At 41.6% G+C, this 13,715-nt stretch overlaps 1 protein-coding gene across 1 annotated transcript in view; it reads right to left on the bottom strand.

Annotated features, from left to right (window-relative positions):
• The window catches only part of LOC116508492 (autism susceptibility gene 2 protein-like), a 45,708-nt gene that overhangs the window by 29,620 nt on the left and 2,373 nt on the right, over positions 1–13,715 (bottom strand). Inside the window, exon 3 of the mRNA XM_032217137.1 lies at positions 488–583. Coding sequence (XP_032073028.1) covers positions 488–583 — 96 coding nt within the window. The remainder of the gene's footprint in view (positions 1–487; positions 584–13,715) is intronic.

The raw sequence follows: 13,715 nt of genomic DNA, 5'->3' as shown, positions 1-13,715 counted from the left end.
ATATATATATATATATATATATATATATATATATATATATATTCAGAAAACAACCCATTTACAATGCTATGGATGATTTAACTCAAATGGATTCTTAACAGACTGATTAGCATACATACGAAGGCCTCTGCTAATGAGCCATAATCTACATATTTAAGCAGTCTGAATCACTGTTAGTGGGGCTGCTGTTCACACTGAGCAAACTTCACTGTGGTGGAGGTTACTGCAGTAACTACCAAGCAGTTGCTCCAAGACAGATAGAGGCAGGCCATATTCTGTAAAAGCCAGGGGCTTTTGTGTCTGTATGTCAACTTGTAAGTTGCCTCAATCAGAGTCTGCTGCAGCCATCTTCAAGTCCATGAAAAAGACCACCGTCGTCACCTATCTGGCATTGCCAGAGACCAAAAAGAAAGAGCTACCCACTCCCCTGCCAACAAGAATAGATTCGCCTAAGCGATTAAGTTCACACTATGCAATCTAGGTTTACCTTGGGTTGAAACGCTCCTTGCAGCGAGCCGAAAGGACCAGTTGGAGGGATCATAGGAGGGATCCCAGACACAGCAGGAGGATAGGAGTGGAATAACTGTGTGGCAGAAAGAGATCAGTATTACTGATTTTATTCCCCCCCGCTCCTTTTTTTTTTTTTTTACATACACAAGTCTTGCAGTTTCAATTGACAAGAGAGCAAAACAGATGCAAGCACGAATGAGGCGGTGAACTATGTATCCCCATGAAGGACCACTGATGCTTATTAATCTGTCGAGTACTAAGTGAAGGAGGAAATGATAAGCCCACAAAGAAATGAACAACAAAGACAGCAAAAGGTTACTCAACACACTGGTGGCACGCTAGACGAGAGATGATTGATATGGAAGGAAGAGTGTGGTTGAGCGAATGCATCACGAGGCAGAACTACAGTAGATATAAAAATTATCTCCGCATTATGGAAAATGTGTGAGCACGGGGAAGGAGCTAGTGCAGAAAGATGACCTCCTTGTCAATTGCATTAGATACAGCGCTGAAATCATGGCATGCGAGTTTCAGTCCTAGCTCCAAAAGTCTTGTCATTGAACTTACAGGCAGCTTCTCAATGATTGCTGATACTTGGTAAGTACAATACAATTCAACATAATTCACCGATCCTCAAATGACGGCCTGCGGGCCAGTTATAGCCCGCCAATGCAAAGTATCTAGTCCCGCCTTCCAGGGGAGAGAAGGGGGAATTCAACTGTTCTTATTTAACAGATTTAACAGATTAACAGAGTTGGAAGGGACCTTGTAGGTCATCTAGTCCAATCCCCCCCGCCCAAGCAGGAGACCCTACATCATTTCTGACAAATGGCAATCCAGTCTCTTCTTGAAAGCTTCCAATGATGAAGCTCCCATGACTTCTGAAGGCATTTTATTGCTGTTTAATTGCTCTCACTGTCAGAAAATTTCTCCTTATTTCCAGGTTGAATCTCTCCTTGATCAGTTTCCACCCATTATTCCTTGTCTGGCCTTCAAGTGCCTTGGAAAATAGCTTGACCCCCTCCTCTCTGTGGCAGCCCCTCAAATATTGTAACACTGCTAGTATGTCTCCCCTGGTCCTTCTCTTCACCACTACAAACACTTTTGACCTCCTTCTGCATTTTTATCTGCCTAGGATGAACTGTATTTCCAAAGACAAATGATTTTATAAACTCAGAAAACCCATGTTAAGGATCCAGGCCCAAAATGAGATGTCAATCATCTGAATTCAAGATGGTATGACAAGAGGACCCAGCTCCCAACAGTCTCTTTTATCCAAAATATCACATGTAAAACCAAAATATCAACAAAATATCACAATTTCTCAAACCACTTCTGTTTTAGAGGGTTTGCTTCTGGAAGCCACCAATTATCACCAGAACAAAATGAGACTAGTAAGAGATTTATCTCTGGATAGGTCTGGAGAGGAATGGATCATTCTGGTCCATAACTGACAAATTTTGCACACCCCTGTTGTCTAAGATAACCACCCACAGTAACAGAATAACAGAGTAGGAAGGGACCTTGGAGGTCTTCTAGTCCAACCCCCTGCTTAGGCAGGAAGCCCTACACCATTTCAGATGACTCATTGTCCAATCTCTTCTTTAAAAAACCCACTGTTGGAGCATTCACAGTTTTCAGGATTTCCCATCTATACTTGGAGAGTCAGAAAACTGAACCCGAGACCATCTTTATCCAAAATATCATTTTGCCACTGAGCAAAGCACAGTTGCTTATGAACTTAAAAGCAGTTTAGAAAACAGCCTCTTCCCCCCGTTTTCTATATATTGGAAAAGGAAGGGAGGGGGGAATACTCTGCCATTTATGATATGAGGCTTGGCAAAAATTGCTGTTTAATTGAAGATGGGGAAGAAATTGTTATGAGTTCCAGGATTCCTGTTCCCACTTCTCCCACCATTAAAATGCAATTAAGAGCACAGAATTCATTCATTATATGTAAAAATGAAAAGTATATAGCGTTTTAACATTATTGGTGTAATATAGTACTATATTATCACACTGAACGTACAAAGAAATAATATCCCAGTTTCTCTTCCATGCCTTTAATTTAATAATTACTTAATTGTCTGGAAAAGACACAGTTGGGAAATGTATTACCATCACTTGCAATCCTATCTAGGTAACTTGGAAGTTTTGTATAAATAGAGAGATGAATAACAGAAGAGACTAACAGAATCATAGAGTTGGAAGAGAACTTGGAGGTCTTCTAGTCCAACCCCCTGCATTGCAGGAGACTCTGCTATACTATTCCAAAAAAGTGACTGTTCATCTCTTCTTAAAAACTTCCAGTGTTAGAGCATTCACAAATTCTGGAGGAAAGTTGTTCCACTGATTAATTGTTCTCACTGTCAGGAAATATCTCCTTACTTCTAGGTTGCCTCTCTCCTTGATTAATTTCTCTATGTCCTACTTTCAAGTGCTTTGGAATGAAGATAGAGATGGGTTCCTACCGGTTTGGAATGGTTCGGCCGAATAGGTAGTAACTTGGCGGCCTGGGTCGCTGGAACCAGCAGCGACCCATGCCTGCCATGCCCCTGAACTGGTTCTCCTACGGGGCCGCCATCTTATTTTTCGGTTCTGCAGAACAATTTTCAGTGCAATTTTTTTCTCATTTCTTAAGGTTTTGCCCATGGTCAGACCTTTTTATTTGCAAATGTGCACATGCAACACCCCCCCCCCCCGGCCTGCTTTTGCCTCGCGATGGCATGGTGGACTCATTTTCCACCCTCCCCAGGCTCCAGAGACTTTCTAGGAGCCTGGAGAGAGCGAAAACGGCTTCCCCTGGCCCGTTTTCCGACTTCCGGGTTGCCCATAGGGCTGTTTTTCACCCTCTCAAGACTTCGGGGAAGCCTCCTGAAGCCTTTGAAGGTCACAAAACAGCCCAACGCACAAACTGGAGGCTTGGGGACAGAATTCCAGGTTCCCCGTAGGGCTGCTTTTCTCCCTCCGGAGACTTCAGGAGGGTTCTCTGAAGCCTCTGGAGGAAGAAAAATGGCCCTACGGGCAACCTTGAAGTCCGTTCCCAAATCTCTGGTTTGCACATTGGGTTGTTTTTTGCCCTCCAGAGGCTTCAAGAGAAGCCTCTGAAGGGCGAAAAATGGCTGAAAATGAAGGCTGAAATCAGCTGGCCAGTGAGGGCATGTACGCTGGAGCTGACAAGGCAATGCCTTGCGTGCCCTAAGAAATGGCTCCGCGTGCCACCTCTGGCACGTGTGCCATAGGTTTGCCATCACTGCCCTAGATAAAAGAATCATTCCTTGGACAAAAAAAGGGGACCAACTGTTGTGGTGGAGCTGGCAGCAGATTCAGACAGTGAGGACATTGGGGAGGAACATGGGCCAGTCCTGGAGTCTGGAGAAGGCTCTGATGAGGGCTCTGCATCGGAGGCAGAGAGGGGGCCAGGGGCGTGTGCCAGTTATCAACTGCCTTCAGAGTCAGACATCGGTGAGGCAGATGAACAGCTGGAGCCTCGTCCCACTGTCCACATGCACAGAGTTACCCGGTGAAGGGAATAACTGAAGAACAGGGGTCAATTTGGGAATAAGGTCACAGGTGGACACTGAATAGCCCTCTCAGAGGAAATAAAAGAGGAGCAAAAGGGGAGTGGAGTTTGCAGGAGACAATTAGTTTGCTTAATTGGTTCGTAACCTTCTGAGACACCTTGCCAAGTTTTGCAGATATTGGCCTGGCAGCTTTCCAAGCCAGATAAGGTTTGTGACTGTAAATCCTCCCTTAGAAGAGTTGGCAGGATGTGAATGAGCAGAATTCACAGTAAATTAATAAAAGGGTTTTCTGTCAGTACAAGGAGTTTGCTGCATGCTCTTGGGAAGCCTCGGTCACAATAAGCAAGCAGTGGCACTCATAACACCATACCTATCACTGTAAGGCAAAATCACAAAACTGTGTCTCATTTATTTTGGCCATGTCATGCGGGGGAATTCACTGGTGGAAGCAATTACATTGGGAAAAGTTAGCAGTAAAAGGAAGCCAGGCCGCCAAAGAACATGGTGGCTGGACACTATCATAGCTGACACCTGACAAAACACCAAACAGCTCAAAAAAGTAGTGCAGGATTGGAAGATATGGAGAGCTGGCCCTTAGAATCGCCAAGAGTCAGATACAATTGAATGGAATGGATATCATCATCATCATCATCATCATCATCATCATCATCATCATCATCATCATCATCATCATAATGATTCTATACCGACTCTAACTGATGAGTTCCTCTTCCCCATTTACAAACGGAAAGAGTGTGTCATTAAAAAGCACAATTTTGAGAGGAGTCGAGTTCATTAAAGCTTGTTCCTTTATACTTTGCATTTAGCTCAAATATAACTGCAATGCTGCGTGAGCTGGTGTGGATTGCCAATATGTTGGTAATTGAAAAGAAGCAGGAAAAGTAAATAAGAACGTGGTCACTATTAAATTCCTAGCCAAGCAAAACTTTTAATTCGGTGGAAACATTAACACATTTCATTGCATGCTGGTATGAAAGATAGGATCACCATCTCTCCTATTTTACAGACCAGGGAACTGAACCCAAGAAACAATGAAATGCCACCAAGCCTACATAATACAGCTATAACAAGAAAATAATGTTCTTTTGGAAACTTCCAATGCAAAGTCAAGGGACAGAGAAACTGCCATGCCTTCTAAACCCCAAAACTCAAAAAGCAGGGCACTCTTATTCCCCATATCCTCCAAAATCCTCAACCCCTTTTATAGTTAACTTCATTAGGAAAACATACTAATTTAAGTTGTGAATGCGGCTACCTGGCTGCCCCATCTCTCTTCCTCTTGATAGCTCAGTGCTGTTTTAATGCAGTTCACTTTAGCATGGATGTCCAATGATGCAGAAAACATTTCCAAGATTAGCTGATATTGAAACCCGAAAGCTTTAAGAAGTCATTAGACAGTCAAGGGTCTGGGGCTGAAATCACTTTTTAATGCCTAAAATGAGCATCTTTAAAGACTCCAGTGACTGTAACATTTAATTTTCTGTATAATGTGCCGTTCAAAAGACGGAGGGACAAGAGCAATGTTATTGGCCATTGGCTGTTAACCATTATGACAATGACAATGCCATTCCTCATACTCCATCTTGGCTACATCCCAACATAGAATAGAATAACAGAAGGAATCTTGGAGGTCTTCTAGTCCACCCCCTTGCTTAGGCAGGAAACCCTACACCACTTCAGACAAATGGTTATCCAACATCTTCTTTAAAATGTCCAGTGTTGGAGCATTCACAATTTCTGGAGTCAAGCTGTTCCATTGATTAATTGTTCTAACTGTCAGGAAATCTCTCCTTAGTTCAAAGTTGCTTCTCTCCTTGATTAGTTTCCACTCATTGCTTCTTGTTCCATCTTCAGGTACTTTGGAGAATAGTTTGACTCCCTCTTCTTTGTGGCAGCCCCTGAGATATTGGAACACTGCTATCATGTCTCCCCTAGTCCTTCTTTTCATTAAACTAGACATCCCCAGTTCCTGCAACCATTCTTCATATGTTTTAGCCTCCAGTCCCCTAATCTCAAATTCATTCTTGGGAATCAAGCAAGGAGCATCTCACATCTTTTGCTCCAAAGCATACAGCACAACAAGTATCAACTCTAAAGCTCTCCACTGAAATTAAATAATGCTGAAGCAACATTTATCTTGGAGTGTCCTCTGTGGTTCCTGCTAATTTGGATGTTCTAAAGTTTCATTCAATGAGCACTTATTAAAATCTTTACGTCTCAATCATTCTCAGGGTCTTGACCTCCACCTGAAACCAGAAGAGATTTCCTTTTTCCATTGTCTTTTTTAGAAAGGATTCACCTAATTAAAAAGAAAGGAAGATAGGTTGCAAGAATTCCAATGCCTGGAAATATTTCCCAACATACAGCTGATATATTCTCAACAAATACTGGGGTGGAGTCTTTCTCCTTCCCTTTTCCTTTTTATGTTGTTGTTGTTAGTTGCAAAGTCATGTCTGAACCATCATGACCCCATGGACAATGTTCCTCCAGGCCTTCTGGTCCTCTACCATCCTCTGGAGCCCATTTAAGCTCACGCCGACTGCTTCAGTAACTCCATTTTGCCACCTCATTCTCTGTCGTCCCCTTCTTCTTTTGCCATCAATCTTTCCCAGCATTAGGCTCTTCTCCAGTGAGTCTTTCCTTCTCATTAGGTGGCCAAAGTATTTGAGTCTCATCTTCAGGATCTGGCCTTCTAAAGAGCAATCAGTGTTGATCTCCTCTAGGACTGACCGGTTTGATTGCCTTGCAGTCTAAGGGATTCGCAGGAGTCTTCTCCAGCAGCATAGTACAAAAGCCTCCCTTTTTATACTTCCTTACTATGAACTGGTTAATTTTATTTATTTATAAGATTTATATAACTTTTAATCATAATGTTGGAGCTTGTACGTGGAAATTTGTATAACTCTCCACAGATTCTTTAACACAGTCAGGAAATTAATCAATAAGGTCATATGGCCCTTTACCTATCTGGTAAATTAAAAGTGTTACATGAATGTGAAGCTTTATTATCTCCTTTTGTAGGGCAAATGATAGGAATACGTATCCCCAATGGGATGATCAATAATTGCTCTCAGGAATTTGAAAAAAAGCATTCAAAACTTGCAACCTTGATGCATTAAACAGTTCCCATATGAGATACAACAAAAGTGGATTCCTTCATATAATAGTACAGAGTTGGCAAACCTTTTCGGCAACAAGTGCTGAAATGGGAGCGCACACGCACGCAGGGGAGCACCGGAAACCAGAAGAATAGCTTCCCGCACGGACATGCAAGAGCACCAGAAACTGGAAGAGCATTTTCCTGCCACACATGTGCGTGCCGGGAAGCTCAGTTTCCGGTTTCCAGCATGCATATCTGCACCAGTCCCGGTTTCTGGCATGCATATCTGCGCGAAGATCAGCTGGCCAACACGCATGCACGCACCAGAAGCTCAGCTTTCCGGTGTGCACATGCGCGGCAAGGAGCTGCTCTCCCGGTTTCCGGAGCTCCCACACATGTTAAAACCAAGTGCTGGAACCCAGAAGAGCAATGGGCAATGGCTGGCATGCCCAGAGAGGTGGCTCTGCGTGCCACTTCCAGCACATGTGCCATAGGTTTGCCATCACGGGAATAGTAGGTTGGTCTAAAGGGGTCTTCTAACTGTTATGATTTTATGAACTTTCATAATCCTATGGTCGGGATTAAATTATATTCTTGATTTGGGTTGCTTCCTTGCTTGCTTTTTATGCCTAATTCTACACTCTCAGCAGAGATAACAAATACATTTGAATACAATACTGGTTTTCTAATTACATTGGTATCCTTTGGTTAAAAAACAACACACACACACACAGATCTGAAATCCAAAATGTAAAAAGCAAATTATAACTTTCTTACCAATTTAGACCATAATAGCTCTCTGCTTTGAGTCATTAAGTAAAATCCATCAGTTAGGATGCATTTAAATAAAGTGCTCTTTAAAAGATTCAGCCTTTTAATCTTATTGCTTTGATTTATTCACATATTTACTGTTGTTTTTTTTCAGGATTATATTCCAACCAGTTTTGACTGGATCTTATCAAACAATAAATACAGGTAGTCCTCGACTTACAACAGTTCATTTAGTGACCATTCTAAGTTACAACGGCACCAAAAAAGTGACTTATGACCATTATTCACACTTATGACCACTGTAGCACCCCCATGTCAGGTGATTTACATTTGGATGCTTGACAACTGACTCACAGTTATGACGGTTGCAGTGTCCCACAGTCACGCGATCCCCTTTTGCGACCTTCTGACAAGCAAAGTCATTGGGGAAACCAGATTCACTTAACAGCCGTGTTACTAATTTAAGAACTGCAGTGATTCACTTAACAAATGTGGCGAGAAAAGTCATAAAATGGGTCAAAACTCACGTAACAAATTTCTCACTTAACAACATAAATTGTGGTTCTAAGTTGAGGACTACCTGTACATTAAAATAAACCATGGTCTTCAAAGACAGCCTCATATATAGTGAATTACAATAATCCATCTGTGAGGTGACAAGATAGGAATTAACTGTTCACAAAGCTCCCTGATCCAGGAATGTTGTAATATAGTTCCTTGTGCAGGTGTGTGTTCTCCATGGCCTAGTTCATATTAGGGCATGCAGAGTCACGCTGAACCACACAGGAGAAAACAAACTCCTAGAACTCCATAACATCCTGATAATGCATAACATAACATCCTGAGATGTGCCCTACCAATGACGCCCAGGATTTGACCATATATAGAGAGAACTTTCCTGAGCAGTAGATTAGAAATTGTACTGTTACAGGCTGTTTTCTATCACATGTTATTGCTCCTCCTGCCTTTGTCCTGTCTCAATAAAAGGGGCTCTCAGGTTCTCATCTGGATCGCTCCATCCCGAGAAAATTTGTCTCCTGTCTTTTCTCAACATTGGCCTCATGGTCGACCCACGGGAACATCACATTTGGTAGCAGAGGATGTTTACCTCACATTTGGTGACCCCGACGTGATTGAGACATGATGCGATGTGATTGACATAACCGACGTGATCGACGTGATTGACATGACCGACGTGATTGACATGATCGACGTGATGCGACGTGATAGAAGTGACGTGATGACCTGTGTCGCCAGCCTTTCACTCGTCCCCGACTTGGCAAGGTCTCGCAACCAGGGCCTGCCGTTAGCGAACGGAGCACCCTCCCAATCGTGAGTATGGGCTCAGGTTTCTCGAAGGCTCAGACTGCACACCTGCAGGAGCTTCGGGAAATCGTTAAATCGTCTGTTGCAATCTCTCAAACGACAGGCCATCCGCTTCCCATTCCCCCGAAAAAACATTTCCTCTCTCTATTGGCTTACATCTATGAGAATTGTCCCATTTACCCAGAGAAGGGCTCTCTTAAAGTCTCCTTATGGCTTCAATTGGGTGTTTATTTTCATAAGGAGCCTCATAAGGAACTTCACACAGGAATGGACGCAACTGGCATCCCATCTGTAATTTACAAGAAGGAGAAGTTGTGAGTCCAATAGACAAATTGCAAGCCAGCTCCATCTGGAATAACACAACTGCATCCAAAGCTAAAGATGATAATTTAGGGATAATTTAGTTGGCCTTTGAATCTACACAACTTTGCCAAGGCTGAATTATGTCCCTTTGTCCCATAGCCAGTGTTTCCATTGAGTTGTTGGTCTTCCCAAAAGCACGAAGCCGACTCCTCATCCCAATAAAACCCCTTTTCTTTAGTTTAAAGTGAATTCCTCTCCAGCAAAATCCTGGCAAACAGTCTTTCAAGAGTTCTGGGAACAGGCTCCAGCTGTTCCTCTGCCTCACTGCTGTCTAGCACCGAAGGCAGCTGAGAACTGCCAGACGGCCTTGACCCTACCTCTGCCTCCCACCCGAGCCCCCGTCCGAGCCTTCCCCAGCCTCCAGGACTGGCCCACGTTCCTCCCCAACCTCCTAACTGTCCGACTCTGCTACCAGCTCTGTTGGTCGCTGGCAGCCCACAACAGCTGCTAAGAGAGCGGTATATAATTCTAAGTCTTATTGTTATCACCTCCAATAGACCGATTAGATCCCACAGATTAGGCCTCCTCCGTATTCCATCCGCTGGTCAATGCCGTCTGGCAACCACCCGGAGGAGGGCCTTCTCTGTGGCTGCTCCGGCCCTTTGGAACGAGCTCCCCGTGGAGATTCGAACCCTCACCACCCTCCAGGCCTTCCGCAAAGCCCTTAAAACCTGGCTATTCCGACAGGCCTGGGGCTAATGAGTCTTGCCCGCCCCCCTCGAATAGTATGGTTGTTGTGTGCTTTTAAACTATGGTATTGTTTTGTCTGTCTTTTTATTCCTTATTGTACCCTTCCCCTTTGATTTGGGTTGTGAGCCGCCCTGAGTCCCCTTCGGGGAAAAGGGCGGCATAGAAATTTAATAAATTCAATTCAATTCAATTCAATTATAAGGGAGCCTATTATAATAATAAAGGGCACTTTGTAAATCCACTGAACACTCAGCCTCATTATAAAAAAACAGACTTGCTGAGAAAAAAAAAGATATTGCCAATTTTAAAAAGGAGAAGATGCTACTTCTTTAGAAAAAGACAAGGAGGCAACAACTAAAGCAGCCGACAATATCGAGGACAGATGCTTTTTATAGTGAATGGATGTGAAGGAATGAGACATAAAACTGGATATTCTATCAAGCGACTGAACAGTGATATAAACTCATGGAATAAAAACAATTAAAAACCATTTTAATTCAATAGTAAAAACTCACACTGTGACGGTAGAAAGGATCTACTTTTGTAGGGTATTTGTCAAACTGTAAAAGGATTGAAATACAAACTCATTACATTACATGTGTCGGGAGAGGGGGGAGGAGAGGATAACACACATATATTTTTTTTCATTTCGTGAAGTTTGGAATGCTCCCTTTTTAAAAAGTCCCTATCAGTTTTCATAGATGTTTTATAGATATCGATGGAGGTTAGAAGGATAATAAACTCAAGATTGTAGCCACAACCACAGTATCAAAGACCCACCTTTTTAATGTGCATTTCATGAAGCACATTAAAAAAAAAAAAAAAAGAACAGGGCTTCAATTGCAAATTGTGGTCGCTGTCTTGATTATTATTATTTTTGATGCTTCACACACAAACAAATTCAACTTAAGATGCCTCAATATAAATCACAGCAGAAAACTTTAACACACACACCCCTGGAAGTTAAGAAAGATCAGGAATCAGCAGTCATAAAGCAAAATAGATCGAGAAAAACACAGGTAGCAAAATTTCAAGTATTATATAAAACAAGCAAAGATTAGACATTCTGTTGCTCTGGCACCTTAACCTTTCATCCCTCATTCATCATTTTAAAGCATCTTCACTTTTTTGCTGGATTTGGTTTAGGGAGACGAGTAGGATTTTTAATAATAATAATAATAAAACGAATACTAACAATAATAGTAGGACTGGTAGTAGTAGTAATTGTAGTGATAATAGTACTAGTAGAGATAATCCTCGACCTACAATAGTTCATTTAGTGACCATTCAAAGTTACAACAGCACTGAAAAAAGTGGCTTATGACTCTTTTTTTACACTTAAGTCTGTTGCAGCATCCCCATAATCATGTGATCAAAATTCAGATGCTTGACAACTGACTCAGATTTATGACGGTTGCAGTTTTCCGGGGTCACATGATCCCCTTTTGAGACCTTCTGACAAGCAAAGTCAATAGGGAAGCCAGATTCACTTAACAACCGTTACTAATTTATCAACCGCAGTGATCCACTTAACAAGTGTGGCGAAAACGGTTGTAAAATGGGGCAAAATTCTCTTAACAGCAAAAAAATGGGTTCAATTGTGGTCGTAAGTCGAGGACTACCTGTAGTAATAATAGTGATATTCAAAATACTACCCAGCCTGCTAACATTTACCTCACATTTCTACCTCAGATATGTATAAAGTAATAGAATGGAAAAATGGAAAACCCAAAATCAGAAAAAAGAAATACCGATAACAGAAAGCTGTAAAAGTGTAATAGTGATTTTAATGTTTGGAAAATGTCAAATAAATAATAATAATTAAAAAAAAATGCTCCCCAACCTGCTAACATTTACCTCACATTTTTACCTCACATTTCTCAGTCATCTCTGTGATAGTTCTAATTTTGTTAACACTTACCCGAATGGAGTTTCTGATCAAAGTGACCAAGATTATTTATATTAATTTAAATTTAATAATCCATAATTTAAATTTAACGATTTATTAAATACGTACACTGCCTGACTCTCGACAATAGAATGATAGAGATAGACATAGAGATAGTTTAGGCCAGTGGTTCCCAAACTTGGCAACTTTAAGACTTGTGGACTTCAACTCCCAGAATTCTCCAGCCAGCAGAGCTGGCTGGAGAATTCTGGGAGTTGAAGTCCACAAGTCTTAAAGTTGCCAAGTTTGGGAACCACTGGTTTAGGCCAAAGTATAGAAATACTACAATATTGTAATACTGTAAATAAAGTGAAGTGCAGGAAAGAAGACTGACAATTCACTAATTTATTTCCCCCAGTGGTTCAGTTTTATTTAAATCTTTATTTAAGGCAATAAAGATGTGATGCCAGGAGAGACAAGTTATTTTCCCACTAGGTCTTGTCTTGGAATTCCCATCATTTATTTATTCGTTCCCTTTGTTCAAAGACACTAGATGACATCATTGCCATATTGTTGCATTCTGTATTTTTTTTACCAAGTCTGAATTGTGGGATTGCAATAAACGTAACAGTGGATGTGAAATTGGGGCTTTTACAGCTGTAATTAAAAGGTTCCAGGTTCAATTTTGAGCCATGCTGTGGATAGCTGGTTACTGATGAGCTCACACCTTTTTAGTCAGTTTAAGTTTTGTAGGACAAAACCAGATGGTGGCAAAACTCCAGATGGCCACAAGATGGCAGCAGATACAGAAAATATTAGTTCTTGGCTGTCATCTAAGGGTTGTCCAAAATTTGCAAGCCAAATAGCCCTAAAGTATTAGTTACCAAACACTTGCCTTGTCAACATGTATTATTATTATTATTACAATATGATAAATACCTCTATTTTGTTCTAAAAGAAAGGCACCCATTAAAGCCTGGCTCTCACTTACAGCAAATAGGAGAATATTAAGCTGCTGAATAAATAGCCAGGAATTTCATATAGAAAACTTTCAATACACACCAAAAACTGGCACTTGTTCAATGAGATTTTCCTCATTGTTCATTATCAGAGAAGCTAGAAATACATAGGGTATAATTTAGCTATGCAAGCAACTGAAACGTTAGCCCTGGAACCAAATTAGTGCCATAATGTATCAAGGCAATTCTATGGGGCATTTGTTATAGTGTTATCCTAATTGTCCTTCAATATTTACTTCTTTTAATTGTTGCGTTACTTGTACTTTTGGTTTTCATTCTCTATTCGTCAGCCAGATCCACAATTGTGAGATGGGTGGCTATATTAATTGCATAAAAGGTAAAGGTTAGGTAAAGGTGCTCATCATTGTTTCTAAGCCGAAGAGCCAGCGCTGTCCGAAGACGTCTCCGTGGTCATGTGGCTGGCATGACTAAACGCCGAAGGCTCATGGAACGCTGTTACCTTCCCACCAAATTGGTCCCTATTTTTCTACTTGCACTTTTTA

The sequence above is a fragment of the Thamnophis elegans genome, chromosome 4 (assembly GCF_009769535.1).
Source record: "Thamnophis elegans isolate rThaEle1 chromosome 4, rThaEle1.pri, whole genome shotgun sequence".
In the NCBI taxonomy this organism is placed as follows: Eukaryota; Metazoa; Chordata; class Lepidosauria; order Squamata; family Colubridae; genus Thamnophis; species Thamnophis elegans.
Note: the sequence above shows the minus strand (reverse complement) of the source record. Positions and strands in the feature narration are given on the sequence as shown.